This window comes from Mirounga leonina, unplaced genomic scaffold, assembly GCF_011800145.1.
Source record: "Mirounga leonina isolate KUSES-001 unplaced genomic scaffold, KU_Mleo_1.0 Mir_488, whole genome shotgun sequence".
Taxonomy (NCBI): Eukaryota; Metazoa; Chordata; class Mammalia; order Carnivora; family Phocidae; genus Mirounga; species Mirounga leonina.
In genome coordinates, this window is record NW_023270777.1 from 5211693 (window position 1) to 5227815 (window position 16123).

Genomic DNA, 16123 nt, shown 5'->3' on the forward strand with positions numbered 1-16123 from the left:
ATAAATAAAATCTAAAAAAAAAAAAAAAAAAGGGAGAGTGAAAAAACCATTGTGTGAGTATTCCACATTTTGTTTATCCACTCATCAGTCGATGGACATCTGGGCTCTTCCCACCTTCTGGTGATTATTGGTGATGCTGCTAGGAACCTTCATAGACAGGTGTTGTGTAGACATGAGTTTTTATTTCTCTTGGGTCTCTACCTAGGAGTAGAATTGCTGGTCTGTAGGGTGACTGTATGTTTAACCTTTTGAGGGACTGCCCAACTCTTTACCAAAAGGCCTGCACCATTTTACCTTCCCAGCAGTAGTGAATGAAGACTCCCATTTCTCCACAGGCTTGCCAACACTTGGTATTATCCGACTTCTTAGTGATAGCTCTTTGAGTAGGTGTGAACGGATGTCTCATTGTGGTTTTGATTTCCATTTCCACGATAACTAATGATGCTGAGCTGCTTTTCATGTGCACCTTCTTTGGAGAAATGTCTTTTCTATCCTTCGTCCATTTTTAAATTGGGTTGTTTGTTGACTTTTATTGTTGAGTTGTGAGAGTTCTTTATGTATTCTGAATATAAGTCACCTCTCAGACACACGATTTACAAATATTTTCTCCCATTCTTCATGGTTGCGTTGCATTTTCTGGATGATATCCTGGGATGCAGACAGGTTTTTAATTTTGCCAGAGTCCAGGATTTCTACTTTTTTCTTTGCTTGCTCGTGATTTTGGTGTCATATATATGAAACCACTGTGAAACCTGAGGTCACAAAGATGTACTTCTATACTTTCTTCGAAGAGTTTACAGTTTCAGCTCTAATAATTAGCTCCATGATGCACTTTGAGTTAATTTTTGCATCTGGCGTGAATGAAGGGTCCAACTTCATTCTTTTGCATGTGGCTATCCACTTGTCCCAGCACCATTTGAAACTGCTCTTTCCCCGTTGAGTGATCTTGGAACCCTTGTTGAAAATCAATTGACCATAGACGTATGAGTTTATTTCTGGGCTCTCAGTTCTATTCCATTGGCCTACATTTCTGTTATAACTTTCAAGCTCCCTGTTTCCTTACCATGGGAACATGGTAGGAAAGTGTCTTTGATAACCAGAGGAACGAAGGAAATCAAGATAGCTTGCGTGGATTTGTGGTGACAAATACAGAAAATATTTATAACATTTTGGAATTCGAAGGGATCGAATTGGAAGGGTCATGTTTGTTTAAACCCTTTGTCTTGCTGATGGGGGAGAAAAGATCAGATTTCCATTTTAGAGGTTAGCAGAGCTGCCCAAAGTCGAACAGCTCATTTGGGATTAGGACCCAAATCTCTCAACCTTTCAGGGCGGTGCGTGCTTCTCATTCCCACACCCTGAATCTCAGGTCCCTGACCTGGACCCCGGGTCTGCCTGAACCTCCTTCGCCAACCTCGGGAGCTCCTGTGTTCTCCCTCACTGCTTGGTCCACCCCAGTGTCTGTTCCTCCCTTTTCAGCCCGAGAGATGAGAATGCCAGCCAGGGGAAAGCGTTGAACATCTGAAATTGCTATATAAATGCCAGTAAATGATAAGATTGCCAGGTTGATGCTCTTCTCCTCGGAAGGTTCAGCATGTCAGAGTCAGCGTAATGGAAGGCAACAATTCACTCTCAGACACGCTTTTAGACTGCGAGGGGGCAGGGTGCTGGGCGCCGGAGTCCCGGTGTGAATGAAGCGGGGGTGGGGTGGGCCAGGCTGGTGGGGGGGGGGCGGGGAGGCCTGGGGGCGTTGCACCTTGCCCACATCTTAGGGACGCCCCGAGTAGATGGAAGAGTCCCTGCCTAGCTTGTACAAAACAGGGGTGCACTCAGAACTGGGGACCTGGCCCTACGGTGGCCTTCCTTCTCTGGGTGGCGGGGTCTCTTGTAGCTTGTCCACACTCGCCTTCGCCACCTCCGACTATCCCTGCCTGTCTCTGTCCTTTCCACGAACGGTGGTCACACACTCACAGGTCACACAGCATCCCCCACCGAGCGAGTCCTGTTTGAAACCCTTGCTTCAATTTATTAACTCAGAAACCACGTACTGATTTCGCCCAAACTGTGAGCCCTTAGGTGGTGGGAACTGTGTCCTGTTTACCTTTGGCTCTGCGGTGACGCATGCATGCTGGGTCCTCAGTAAATGCACGTTTGGTGGTTGAAGGGACGTGTTGAGTGAAGACAAGTAGCTCAGAGTTGGGGTAGCTGGGTCTCTTGCAGGGGGGCGTGGCGCTCCCGCCGTAGCAGCATCTCCGTGCATCCCTGTTTCTTCCTGTCCATGTTTGTGCATTTTCCTCTCCATGTTTGTGCATTTTGTCGCCTCCTCTAAGCTCCAGCTGCGGTCACGGTCCGCACCGTCCGTGTGGTCGGGTGTTTACCTTGTTGTCTGTATGTCCTGTCTTTGCAGTTACATCACACCTTTCATTCATTCTTTGTTTTTTTGTTTTGTTTTTTTTTTTGGTTTATTTATTTATTTGAGAGAGAGAGAGAGAGAGAGAGTGAGCACAAGGTGGGGGGAGGGACAGAAGCAGACTCCCCGCTGAGCAGGGAGCCCCATGCGGGGCTCGATCCCAGGACCCTGGGATCATGACCTGAGCCGAAGGCAGACGCTTCACCGACTGAGCCACCCAGGCAGAGAGCTGGGTCCCCAGTATACAGTACGTGCTACCCGGTGGGTGTTTCTCAAAGGGGCGATTGTGCCCATGTTACGAGTAACCTGCTGCTGGAATCGAGGCTACAGATGTCCTGTGGGGGTGTCCTGCTGGCTGGCTCTGCACGCATCTGCCAAGCATAGGGGGGTGTTTGGGTAGCCAGTATTTTGAAAGGGCTCAGGTGACATACATTGAAGACAGAAACCATAATCACTGCCCTTTAAGGCCTGTACCCCCAGGCATGGCATCCTCTACCCTGCGTCCTCCCCCACCCCCCACCCCGGGACCAGTACCCAACGTAGCTGTGGCGCCTGAGAACAAAATACCGTGCGTGCGTCTCCTCCGTAGCTCTGTCCATCAAAGGGCCCACGGAAGTAAGCCAGCTCCCTCTGTGGTTGTGTCCACCTGCTCAGTGAATCTCACCGTGTGATCTCCTCCTTGTTTAGGGCTCTGGCCGACATCTTAAGACAACAGGGACCAATCCCCATAGCACACTGTGAAAGAGAAACTATCTCGGCTATCAATACCTCTCCCAAAGAGAACACACCGGTCAGATCGTCCTCCAAGAACCACTACACCCCCGTGCGCACGGCCAAGCCGACTCCAGGTAAGAGAGCACTGATCGCCTTGCCTTGCGTCTTTGCTGGGGTGGGGGTGGGGGCGCTGGTGAGAGGTGTTGGTGATGCTTCACTCCAGTGGGGCAGGTGGTGCTCCACGGTGCTGGGGGAAGACTCTACTGGGCAGGCCGGGGCGTGTGGACGAGCCTGGGGACCGTCTCCTGGGGAGGGCCATTGGCTGTCCTGGCTGGAGGATAGCGGACGATTCAGGGCACGCGTGATTGAGTCAGTGGTTGGCGTACTCTCTTACCTGATAGGAGGCTTGTGGCGGGCGTGGTGGAGTGTGGTCCCCCACTTGCCCACTGGATGGGATGGTTTAGGTTGCCCAGGACGCCAGATACGTAATGAGAAATTGCCATAGTCAGTCCCAACTGTTGGAATGTACTTCCTGAGAGTAGGGATTATGTCTGTATTATAGGGTGACCTTGTCCTGTGCTCTATAGATTCCCCCAAATACATGATGAGTTGCCATGTTCTAGCAGTCATCACGATAACCCCACGAAGGAAACGAAGCAGGGTGTATTTTTCTTGCCGTATGGATCAATAAATGAAGCTCAGTGAAATTTAGCGACTTGGGCAAGATCACTGAGATGTTAATGGTCATAAAAACATCAGCAATACGGTAATATAACTCCCATTTATTTGGGTCTTGCTCTGCGCCAAGCGATATGCTGAGCATTTTACATGTATTTCCTTACTTATCCTTCACAGCAATCTTAAAAGGACTTATATTGTCCCCATTTCATAAGAGGAACAGGAAAGTTCAGCAATTTTTCCCAAGGACACATGGGGAGGAAGAAAGCCAGGCTCCAGACCCAGACATAGAGGTTGCAACAGTCAGGACTCAAAAATCCTAACATCCTAAACCAGTTGGGGACATGAACCCAAAGGGTCTGAGTGGATAGTCTCCTTCCAAGTGCAACTTGGATCTGAAAGCTTGACATCCGTCACCCTAACGCCTTTTGGAGGATGGGGCTGTAGGGGTCTGAACTTTACCTGCTGGAAGGATGCGCGGTCAGTTGCTTGGTGCCAGGAGGTATGGCCCAAATTCAAAAGTGTAGTGAACATGCTGCCAAGATCAAATTTCTTTTCCATTCATTCTTGAACTTGCTTCAATTTATTAAATCAGAAACCATGTACTTGCCTTTCAGGTAATCTGCTGAAACCTTTTGAGGATCTGATAGAAGGGAAGGACATTCATTTTCAAAAATATGTACCTTGACATAAACACGTGTATCCATCCAACATTTTTAATATGATATAAGGGGATTCGCGAACCCTTCCAGAGTTAGAAATCCCTGATTTAAAAGTAAAGACAAGAGGTCTAAGATGCACTTTTAGCCTTACTATTATAGATGCTTAAGATGTAAGCAATGGAAGGAATCTTGGCAAAAACATCCAGACCGTGAGTCATCTATCTAGCTGCACATCAGGATCACCTAGGAGCTCTTAAAAATGCTGATGCCTAGGCCCTACACATTAACCCAAATTTCCAGGGATGCTGCTGGCATACGGCTTGTGAAAACCTTCCCAAGGTGATTCTAACCCTCAGACAAGGTGAAGAACCATTGGTCCAGATGGATTCCTCATTTTATGAGTAAAGACCCTATAAGCTATGCTGGTGGTTCTCAAACTTGGCTGCACGTTGGAATCACCCCGGGGGAGCTTTCAGAACGAGGGATACCTGAGTCCCGCACCCAGAGAGTGTGATTTAGTGGATGCGGGAGTGTGGCCCGAGCATGAGGCGGGGAGGTGGGTGCTGAAATCTTCCCAGCTGATTCCATTGTGGAGCAAAGTTTGAGGATCACCGGGTGGTGGAAAATGGCCTAAAGGTACCATTCTAACCAATCCTTATTTTCGTCGATGGCTGTTTAATCCAGCCTTGGTGTTACGATTAAGGTTGAGGAGGGTATTTTTGTTTTCCCGAAGACTCACGGTTTGAAGTCAGGCTTCCCTGGAACCTCATCTGCGATCTTGGAACTTCAGGTCACCCTGGTGTCCAGTGCGCCCCTGGGAGTTTATCCCGACCCCACTCTGCTCTGATTTCCTCTGTCTCATTCACCAGCCTGCTTGCTCCCAGCCACTGAATCCAGGCTGACTAAGTGGACAGTCCCGATTGGCTCTTAAATACATTTCTGGGCAGGAAGCTTTATCATTTATTCTGGTCTTGGTGTATATCCTCTCTCGGTAATCCGAGAAGGAAAACTTACAGTTCCGTGATTCACTTCCATGCTTGTTTGGAGAAATCCCACCCTGTATTTCTCCACCGGGGACTCTTCACTTTGTCTTTCGAGAGGGGCCTGGTTTCCCTGGTCCAGAGACTGCTCTCAGTAGCAGTGACACTTAAATTTAAAAGCAATTTCATAACCCTCAGGCTCCTACAGCCTCTCCTGGGCTCAACGGCTTTTCCATGCAGCTGCTGATATCCTTTGCCACAAAATGTTGCAACTGGAGCAGAAGTTTCAACAGAACTTTCCCTGAGTGTCCAAAGGGGAGATTCATTGTGATTTTTGTCACCCCTCGAATCAATGAACCACTGGTCGGAAGGGTACGGTGGCAGAAATACCGGGAGGCGTCACAGAATGAGTCGTTCTGCTACTCAAAGTGAGGTCCGTGGACCGCCTGCATCAGCATTCCCAGGGGGTTCGTGAGAGATGCGGTGTCTCAGGCTCCAGCTCACCCTGCCGAAGGAGAGCCTGCATTTTTTAAAAAAGATTTTATTTATTTATTTGAGAGAGAGAAAGAGCACAGAGGGAGAGTGAGAGGGAGAAGCAGGTCCCCGTGGAGCAGGGGGCCCGACCAGGACCCTGGGACCATGACCTGAGCCCAAGGCAGACGCTTCACCGACTGAACCACGCAGGCACCCAAGAACCTGCATTTTAGTGAAATCACTTAGCAAGGGAAGTTAGAGAAGCGTTGGAGAAGCCTGGGCTTTGAAGTACAATCCCCTGTCTGTTTTCTGGCCCTGTGACTTACTCCGTATATGACCTTGGCAGGCCGCTTGGTCTGAGTGTCCTTGTCTGCCCTTGAGGCTAATAGTATCTGCTTCCCTGAGTTGTTTTACGGATATAATGAGTTAAACCGACTAGAAGACTTAAAACTGGTCCTGACGCATAGCACACGCTCCCTGTGAGCTGTGACCGGACTACAGAAGTATATCCACGGCTCACGGCAAGTTAGTTAAAAAAAAAAAAAGAGGGAAAACCAAAGGCATTGGTATTCTTAGACAAGGCAGGGTTGGTGGGGTTGTGTCCGAGATGAAAGCCCCTGGACCCAGGCGTTCCTGTGCTTGGCCCCCACCCACAGGGCATCTTCTGAGGGCGAAAGTGGTTTGTTGGGTTTTGTAGGGCTCCATCCAGTTTTTGGATGCCCAAAGCACATGCCTGGTTAGATTAGGAAATGGGGTGAGTCCTGCCTTAATAATAATAATACAGAGAGAACACGAGTAGCAAAAGTACCATTTCTTGAGCACCTACTATGCGCTGGGTCCTCTGTTAAACACTTTATTTAGATTTTTATTTTATTTTATTTTATTTTAAATATTTCATTTTTAAGTAATCTCTACACCCAGTGTGGGGCTTGAACTTAAAACTCAGAGATCAAGACTCACGTGCTCTACCGACCGAGCCAACCGGGCACCCCTAGGGTTTGATTTTAATTCCAGGAGACACTTTATTATACAGGTGGACCCTGTAAGTTTTCTTAGGTATAGGAGCTCCTATCCCCATGTTAGAAAATTCCTCTTTCCTTCTGGAAGAGCCTTTTAGCTAACGCTTCCAGAAGTCCCTTCTCTACTTTAAAGGGAGATGCGTGATGGACAGTGTGGTCCATGCACCAGCTGTCACTGCATCCCCACGGGAATTGGTTAGCAATGCAGAACCTTGGGCCCTTTCCCAGAAGTATTGAGTCAGAATCTGCTCTTTAACATGATCTTCAGATGATGCATAAGCTCATTCAGGTGGAAGAAGCTCCCTTTAGCGTAGGGAGCCTCAGCCCTGGCTGCACAATGGACTCGTGTACACAGTTCTGAAACTACTCATGCTTGGCCCTCACCCCCAAAGATTCTGCATTAATTGGTCAGGAGTGGTACCTGGACATTGGTATTTTCCAAGAGCTTCCCATGTGGTCGGTTCTCATGTTCAGCAAACTTTGAGAACCGGAGCTGAGAGGGAGACTGGCAAGTGAGGGAAACATCTTGAGGGCTGTGGAGCGTGGGTGCACCTCAAGACCCAGCAGCTCGAGCCTGGCTGGCCCAGGTTAGCAGGCTGCAGAGACACGTCCTCCCCATGGTAGGCAAGGCAGAAGGAGTGGAGGACGCAGGTGCGCCGACGGGGAGGTACCAGTCTGCAGCTCTGATGGGGTCACTGGGCAGCAGTGGGGATGAGCAGAAATACCAGAATGGATCGGAGAGTCGGGTAGAGCCAGGCATCGGGAAATGCACCAGGATCTGGAGCTGCAAGTCCCTAGAGGCTTGTAGGGGGTGGGGTGGGGGGCGTGCTTGCTTGGTCTTCAAGGGTGGGTAAGAATGGAGACTTAGCATCTGCCTGGCCTGACTCAGCCCTAAAGAGCCTGGCCGGGGGCCACTGGGGGACAGCGGGGTACCTGTCCCTCCCAGTAGCAGGTGACACCACGTGTTGGGGGTCCAAACTTTTGATACCCAGCTCCCCCCGTTATCAAGAGTGGCCTCAGCTGGAGGAAATAAATATTTATGTCCCGGCCACACACCACTGTGAGTTGTATAAATGAGCAATCAGTCATCCTGCCTCTTGTCAAAGCTGTGTGTTATAATGGCAGACGAAGGGAGCCAAGGGACGTGACTGTTTAAGCTTTGTGGAGACTGGGAATGAAGCATGGGCAGCTGACAGAGGGGCGCTTTGTCACAGCTCCGCGTGGCCGGGCCCCTCGCTGCTCCTGCCACCTTCCGTGTCTCTTGCTGGAATCCAGACCCTGTCCCTCCTCATGTCCAGTCCATGCCTGCCTTGGGGTCTTTCCCTCTTTTGATTTTTGGCCGGAAACTTTCCGTCGCCAGATCTCGGTGCCACGAAATCGATGCTCTGATGGCACTGCCTTGCCTACCTCCTCGTCTGCACCGGTCCCCTGCCTTACTTTCTTCCGAGCACGTATGCTGTCTAACTCACATCGTGCACCTGTTGGCTCTTTGGTTCACTGTCTTTGCCGCTGTCAGAATGTAAGCTCCACAAAGCAGGGGTTTTGTCTTTGTCTTCACTGTAGTGTCTCTGGACCAGGGGCGTTGCCTGGAAGATCACGGGTTCTCAGTGACTGTGCAGGGAATGAATGAATGAATGATGACACGGCTCCTTCCTAGGATGGACGTAGGGGCCAGCACGCAGGTACTGGTTACGCAGCTCATGCTACAGAGCTCCTGCAAAGGCTGCGTGTCCCTTCTGTGGCCCTCTGTGTAACATCAGTGGGGAGTCGGCCACTTGGACAGCCTGGCAGTCTGGCCATCCGGCGTTAGGCTGAGCTGGAGGCCCTGGTTCCCAGTGCCCAGGCTTTTCACCAGCCCCCATACCCCCCACCCCTGGCTCTCTCCTCCTGTCTGGGGCTGACCCAGCTCTCCACGGCACAGTGTGGCCAGAGGCTGGAAGCTTCCCCTCCCTGCCTCCCTGCCTCCCTGGCTGGGCACAGAGAGGCCCTGACCCAGGGGGCCCCCACCCTTCTGCCCACTGACCCAAGAAAGACTCCTATGCAGAGGTCTTGGAAGCTCAGGCAGATCAGAGTCCCCATTTGCAAGGATCGGTTTGGGGCTGTGGGCTATACACCTCAACCCTGAGAAACTTCTGGTCAACCTCAGCCCCTCGAGGGAAGTGGGATTCTTCTTTGTCTCATCCCCAGGGAGACAGGAATGTCTTGTTCTAGAAGGGGTTGACATGATGGCCACAGATGACGTTGGAGCTCTCGGGACAGTGAGATCAGCTGACCCAGAGTGTTGGAGTTGGAGCTGGGCAGACCTGGGTGTGACTCCTCCCTACCCACTCACAGGCTCTAGGACCCCGGCTTGTGTCCTGCGTCTGTGAAGTGGGGTAACGGGCACCCTCCTTAGAGCAGAGGGCCGTTGACGTGTTGAATGGAATAGTCTGTGTATTTCAAGGGCACTAGCGTGGCTCTGACCTTATGCTCAGGGGCCACCTTCATTTCAATCATCATTGTGACTGTCCTCGCTGTCACCAGCCATACCTTCTCCGTGTTCCTCTGCCTCTTCTTTTTTCCTTCTCCCTGGTAACTGCTAGGCTTTCCTCTGTCCCTGCTCCTTTTCATGGTTCCCCTGATTGCATTGATCCATCTCTCACCTCGTGGGTCTTCAGCAGTGACCGCATCTCAGTGGTTCCATTAAAACAGGCACTAACTAATCCCACCATGGGCCTGCCATTGCCTTCTGAGGATCTCCCTGGCCATTCCCTGCCACTGGTCTCTGTACTCTGGTCTTCCCAAATAGTTTACACGAAGCTTATCACGTCCCCGATGTTGTCCTGGGTCCTGGGGGTCCACGAATGGAGCCCTGTTGGTTCCCCACAGTTGACAAGCATGGAGACAAGCATGGTGCCATCCTTACAAGGACAACAGGGTGTGGGTATAGAGAGGGGAGCGGGAAACCCAGGATCCCACAGAGGCTGGCATGCTTGAGTGGGTCTTGCAGGATGCCTAGGAGTTCCACAGGCCAGAAAGGGTGGGCAGTGTGCTGTGCAAACTAGTGCAGCCCGTCTTCCAGAATCATCAAGGGTGGGAAATAAAATCTGCAAGGAACATTCTGTGAGAAGGATGCTCTCAGGGGCTTGGCCCCGTGTGGGTGTGAGGCCCCTCCACGTTGGCAAAGCTCCATGGGTTCTTAGGGTCAGCTTTTCATGCTTTGCTGTTTGTTGCTTCCCTTGGGTTCAGGCAGGCAGCGACTCCCTATGTTGACTTCGGCATATCCACCCCCCTTTCTTAGCCAAAGGCTTTCATCTGGACTGAGCACACAGACGGCCAAGCCTAGTAAGCTCGCATGGCAAGGAAGAGTCACCTTTCTCTTTGGGGGGATCTGCGTCTTACTCAGTCTTTTACATCGGTTCTGGTGGTTCCGACATTTTCCTTTCTTGCTTTCCTCCGGTGTGTGGGCGACATTGCAGCTGAGTGATTTCTGGGCAACGAGACCTCTGCATAGTCTATCTCAGAGCCATTCCCCATTCGCATTCTTGTTTTCATTCCATTTCCCAGGACGCTGGATCCTTTCTGCAAAATTCCACCACTTAAAAGTTATCCGTGCCTTCAGACAAGGGTTAAAGGCCATTGGGGTGGTGGTTAAAGGCACAGACTACGGAGCCAGACAGGGGTGAATCTAGACTGCCTCAGTTTCCCCGTCTGTGAAATGGGGCTGGTGATAGCATCTCCTTCCTAGGACGGTTGTGGGATTAAAGCAGTTTGAATGGATAGCAGTCAGAGCAGCATCGGATAGAGGGAAACACTGTTTTCAGTCCGCAGGGGCTCCTGTGTTGGTCACTTGGCCACCTGTGACTGTTGAGTGCTCAGAATTGAAATTGAAATAGAAAAATGTTTAGAGCCTCCCAAATTTCAAATGGTTTTTTTTCTGGCAAAGAGCCTAAAATAGCTCCGTAATTTTTTATGTTGAGTGCATGTTGAAATGGTAGTATTTTGCATATATTGGATTAAGTAGAATCTATTATACAATTAATTTCACTTGTTTCTTTTAATTTATTTTTTTAACGTGGCTACCAGAAAATGGAAAAATCACACTGATCCAAATGTTAGTGGCATCGAGAGTCTACTTGAGTTCAAGTTTCATTCACGAACAAGACAAACTCTTTGTACATCTTATACTGTATTGGCGGAGACAGGAAGTATACCATAAATAACTTCAGGGCATGATGCCAGACAGGATCAGACAGGTGATGTGTTCGAGGAACACTGGGGAGAGGGAGTCACTTTTTTAGAAAGATTTTATTTATTTATTTGTTTATTTAGAGCACACATGAGCCAGGGGGAAGGGCAGAGGGAGAGAAAGAATCCCAAGCAGAATCCCCGCTGAGCAGAGAGCCCGACGTGGGGCTTGAACTCATGGCCCTGAGATCATGACCTGAGCTGAAACCAAGAGTCAGGCGCTCAGCCAGCTGAGCCACCCAGGTGTCCCGGAGGGAATTACTTTTGATAGTGTGGTCCTAAGCTGGTGGCATTTGATCTGGTAGCTGACTGAAGAGCAGGAGCCAGCCACAGAGAGATCTGGAGGAAGAACATTCCAGGTAGAGGGCATAGCAAGTGCAAAGGCCCTGAGGCAGGTGCAGACCTGGCGTGTTTAAGGCACAGAAATCAGACACGGGTTTCGAGTGTGGCAGGGGTAGACGTGGGCCGGCCACGCAGGGTGTTAGAGGCCATGGTAAGGAGTGTGGATTTTTTGCAAGCGTGATCTGATTTCTGTTTTAATACGATGATTCTGGTTGCCGCATCGTGGGAATGGGCTCTGTTGAGAAGCAGGAAAACAATGAGCATTTTTAATAGTGAGATGAGTTGATGAGAGAACTTTCTCGGACTTTCTTCTCCACGGGAAGAGGTATAAGGGAGCAGGGTGATGCAGGATGATGGCCCGTGGGTTTCCGAATCAGACAACTGAAGCTCCAGATCCCACCCAAGCTTGGACGAGCCCATAGACCTTTGTCCAGGGTTCTCCAAGAGGGGTTGGCCAACTTTTTCTGCAAAGGGCCAGATTGTAAGCGCTTTAGGCTCTGCAGCCGGAAATCCTCTGTGGCATCTGTTCAGGTCCACCAGTGTGGCGTGGAAGTAGCCATAGTAATATGTCAATGATGGACTCGGCCGTGTGCCCATAAACCATTATTTACAATAACAGGCAGTGGGCAGGATTTGGCCTGGGGGCTGTCGTTTGTCAACACTCGCTCTCCACCTTGCTCTGAAAGCCACGTCCGCCTTCCATGTGGCACGTGAACAGGGACGTGTCCGGCACCAGGAGGCTGTGGGCGAGCCTCTGGCCAGCCAGAGCCCTGAGCCCGTTCAGGCTTCCCATGCATGCTCCACTCTGTGCTCTGTCTGGAATATTCTCTCTTTGTCTGCTCTCCCCCAGCCTTGCCTCCCCCCGCTTACCTCCCAGGTGTCAGCTGAGCTCCCACCAACACAGGGATGCCCTGTGTGCCTGATGCCCCCGCACCCCGGGCTCCCTGTCATTGCAGAGCGTTGGGACTGGGCGGAGTGTTGACTCCAGTTCAGAGCGAAGCTCTGCCTCCTCCCTGGCTGTAGGCCCTTGACCGATTTACTGTTGACACTGTTCGGGGGTCAACAACCAGAGCAAATTGCTGGTCACTCTGGAAACAGCTGTTTTTAGGCTGCATTGAAAGAACTTCGAATCTGGATCCAGGGTGGATCCAGAGACAGGCCTGTTCTTCCCGTGGCTCATGTGGGGACACCTGCTGTCCCGTGTCCTGTTGGAGACACCCGTGCCCAGCCTGTGCCCGGAGAGTGACGCGGAGCTTTGTAAAATGCTTTCTGGGCACTGACTTATGTAAATCCTGTAGCAGCCTGACAAAGCAGTCACGATGATCATGCCCACCTTGTCGAGAAGGCTCAGGGGCTCCAGAATCCTGTTCAAGGTCACACGGCCTGGAGGGGGCTGGTCTGGGCTCTGAGTGCAGGCAGTCTGACCCCGGAGCCCAGGCCCTAATGTCAGACTGGCCATAGGTACAGACCAGAGGTACAGACGGACAAGGGGACACGGGGGGCCCCTTGCAGCTGCTTGAAATCTGTCCTGTGACCAGGGAGGTCGATGTCGGCTCCTGCTTTTCACTGTGCCCAGACTTGGGGTTTGTGGAAGATGCTAGAAGAGGCCACTGGTTGCTCAGACTAAGGGCGCCTGTTTTCATGATGTGAGCCTCTCAGCTTCAAGACAGAGGCCACCTGGCCAGTGCTGAGCCACTCAACCCAGGATGCACTTAAGTAGGGCTGGGGGAGCCTCTGGGCGTTTTTAGCTTCAGGAGAGGCTCGCCCAGCAACTTGTAAGGTTCTTCCTTTCTGAGAATATACTAGGAGTGGTCGCCAGCGTCTATGGAGGGCTGACTGGGCTCAGAGCCTCCTCCCGTGGGTCCTGTCCCTTCACCCCTGCTGGGGGCTGCAGGGGCAGGGTGTGGACCTGGCTCACTCTGTCCTACCCAGAGCTCACTTAGCGGCTACAATGCTTTGTCTTTTTCTTGGGATTCTGTGACCCCTGGGGTCAGAGCTCAGGCGAGCTCAGCGACTGAATCACTGTCCCATTCATTCTTGAATTCTTGTGCAAGCCTTGTCACAGAGGGGAAGTTCATTCCCACCGCAGGATTTAATGCCATTCAGAAAGTGAGTCCCAAGCCCCTGTATTCTGATACTGAGGGTGGTGGGGAATGGCTCTTCCCGGCCCAGGATTGCCTTAAGAAGGGGTGTGCCCGGGAGCAGAGCCTTCCAGAAGCCAAAGGAGCTGTCCTCGTCTGGGCTAGGCGGGCTGTGCCCGAGATGCCCTGCCCATTCCGAGGGCCCCATCTTGCGTGGGAACCGCAGGGGCTCGGCCACCTTGGCCAGAATGGACCCCCCACCCGCACCCTTGCTGCCAGGGAAGCAGCCAGAGTGGAGGGCGGACAGAGCCTGCTCTCACCATATGGCTGGGGGAGAAGGGAGAGTCACTGAGCTGGCCCACTAATTACCTACCGCGCCCAGGAAGCAGAAGGATTTAGAATGTGTGCTGGGTGTTACCAAAATGAGGTGCAGGGGAGAGGGAGAGCCAAGGCGCTGTGGACAGGGTTAGAATTCACAATTACCTCGGTGAGTTGGCAAAACGGAGGGACCAGCCCAGCACGCACGGTTCAGCGAGGACAAGAGCAAGAGGGCGCTGGACAGGGAAGGCAAATTGCCGCAGGCCTCAGGGGAGGGTGGCCCCAGGTCCTCGGCCCTCAAGTTGGGAAAGATGAGGGCTCCCAGGGTGAGGGGAGCCCAGCCTCCACCCGAGTGGGTGGTAGGGGTATTTTTCTGTAGGGGGCTCCACGCCCATCACCTACTGAGTACAGGATAGTGGGGGGACCAAAGATGGAGGAGGGGACGTTGAGCCGTCTGCATCTAGATGTTAGGCACCCGCTATGCACTGAGTGCTCCGTTAGGTCCTATGGAAGCGAGATGAGGAGTAAGACATAGTCCTGGCCTCAGGGACTTAAATCCAGGAGCAGAAAGACAAGACTGTACAGTAAAAAGATAATTCCGGTGCACCACCAGAATTACATGCTCAGGAGGTTCAGACGGAGGCTGCTCTGGTCAGGGAGAGTGTCACCTAGGGCCTTGAAGGGTGGGTAGATTAATGGGCGAGGAGGGTAGAGGGGTAGCTTTTGGCTGGTCAACTAGGGCCAGAGCCTACAGGGCAGGGATGCTTAAGGAACCAGTGGTCTGCAAAGGTGAGTGATGACTCGTTCCTTTGGAAAGGTTGGTCGTGGCTTTTTTATAAACAGAGAGTCATGATGAAAGAACCAGGGAAAAGGCCAGAAGGAACTAAAACTCTGTGTCCTATTGGAGAAGGCTGCTCTGAATCGGGGACTTTTTTTTTTCCTTCTTTAAACATAAGGGCTGTGTCCCCGAGGGGCAGGAGCTGTGTGGGTAGGAGTGGGGTGCCGGGAGTGGAGGTACCATATGGCTCCCCCATTAGTTGGGCTAATGATGGGGGATAGGGTTGAGGCAAAGCTGGACCCTGCAAGGGGGCTTGGAGAGGAGGCTTTGAGGGTCTGTAAGGTGAGAAGTGCACAGAGGAGGAGGCGCGAGGACCACAGACCATGAGCAGCACCTTGAGAAAAAGGAGAAGGGGAGGTCAGAGCGGGACTCAGGAGACTGATCCCTTCGTTCATGTAGGGATGGTTTTGATCCTTTAGTGGGAACCAGGCACCGAGGCTCTGGGAGTGAACCAAAGAAAGTGCCTAGTCTCAGGGCACTTACATTCAGTTATAGGAGGCGGGAAATAAACCCATAAACATGCAGCATAAAATCGGGTCGTGATAAGTGCTTCAAAGGGAAATAGAGCAGGGAAGTAGAAAGTGGTGGGAAGTGGTAGGAAAAAGCCTGATTTGAAGAAGGGACCTAGATGACTGGTCATTATACTGAAGCAGAGACCCAAATGGCTGAGAGAATGATCCACGTGTGACTGTGTCCAGAGGGGAGATTGTGCCAGAAGTGTTGGGGAACGAGGGTAGTAGAGTGGCTAGTGTGGAGAGAGTCAGGGTAGAGACACGGTAGTGGATGAAGTCAAAGACGTGGGGCGTTGTGGGCCACGGTGGAGTCTTGGGCTTCATTCTGGGTGTGATGGGAGCCCTTGTGGGGGTCGCAGCAGTGGAGTGATAAGCTCTGACTCACATCTGAACGTCATCCCTCTGACTGCTATGTTGAGAATAGACCCTGGAAGGGCAAACATGGAGGAAAGGAGATGTGGGAGGAGGGGATGAGACAGAGGCTTCGACTGGGATGGGATGATGGTGATGGAGGATGTGAGAAAGATTCACATTCAGTGTTCATTTATTCTTAACTTCTCGTTTGGAAGAGTTTTAAAAGCCAGTGGAAACTTTTGAAATGATTAAACGATATAGTGAATACCTATATGGCCTTCACCAGCAGTTAACATTTGCCTCCCTCTGTCTCTCTTCTCCTCCTCTTCCTCTTCCTTCTGTCACCATCACCATCATCACCATCATCGTTGTCACTGTCATTATCACCATTCTCATTACTGTCACCATATCTTCATCACCATCATCATCATTACTGTCATCACTACCATCATCACCACCATCATCATCATCACCACCATCATCATCACCACTTCATCATCACCATCATCATCAC

The 16123-nt window shown here is 51.3% G+C and overlaps 1 protein-coding gene across 1 annotated transcript in view; it reads left to right on the forward strand.

Moving 5' to 3' along the window:
- SHISA6 (shisa family member 6) overlaps positions 1 to 16123 on the forward strand; it is a gene marked incomplete at its 5' end in the record, with an annotated part of 282884 nt that overhangs the window by 20447 nt on the left and 246314 nt on the right. The window contains one exon of the mRNA XM_034989308.1: positions 3098 to 3258. Within this exon, the coding sequence (XP_034845199.1) occupies positions 3098 to 3258 (161 nt within the window). The remainder of the gene's footprint in view (positions 1 to 3097; positions 3259 to 16123) is intronic.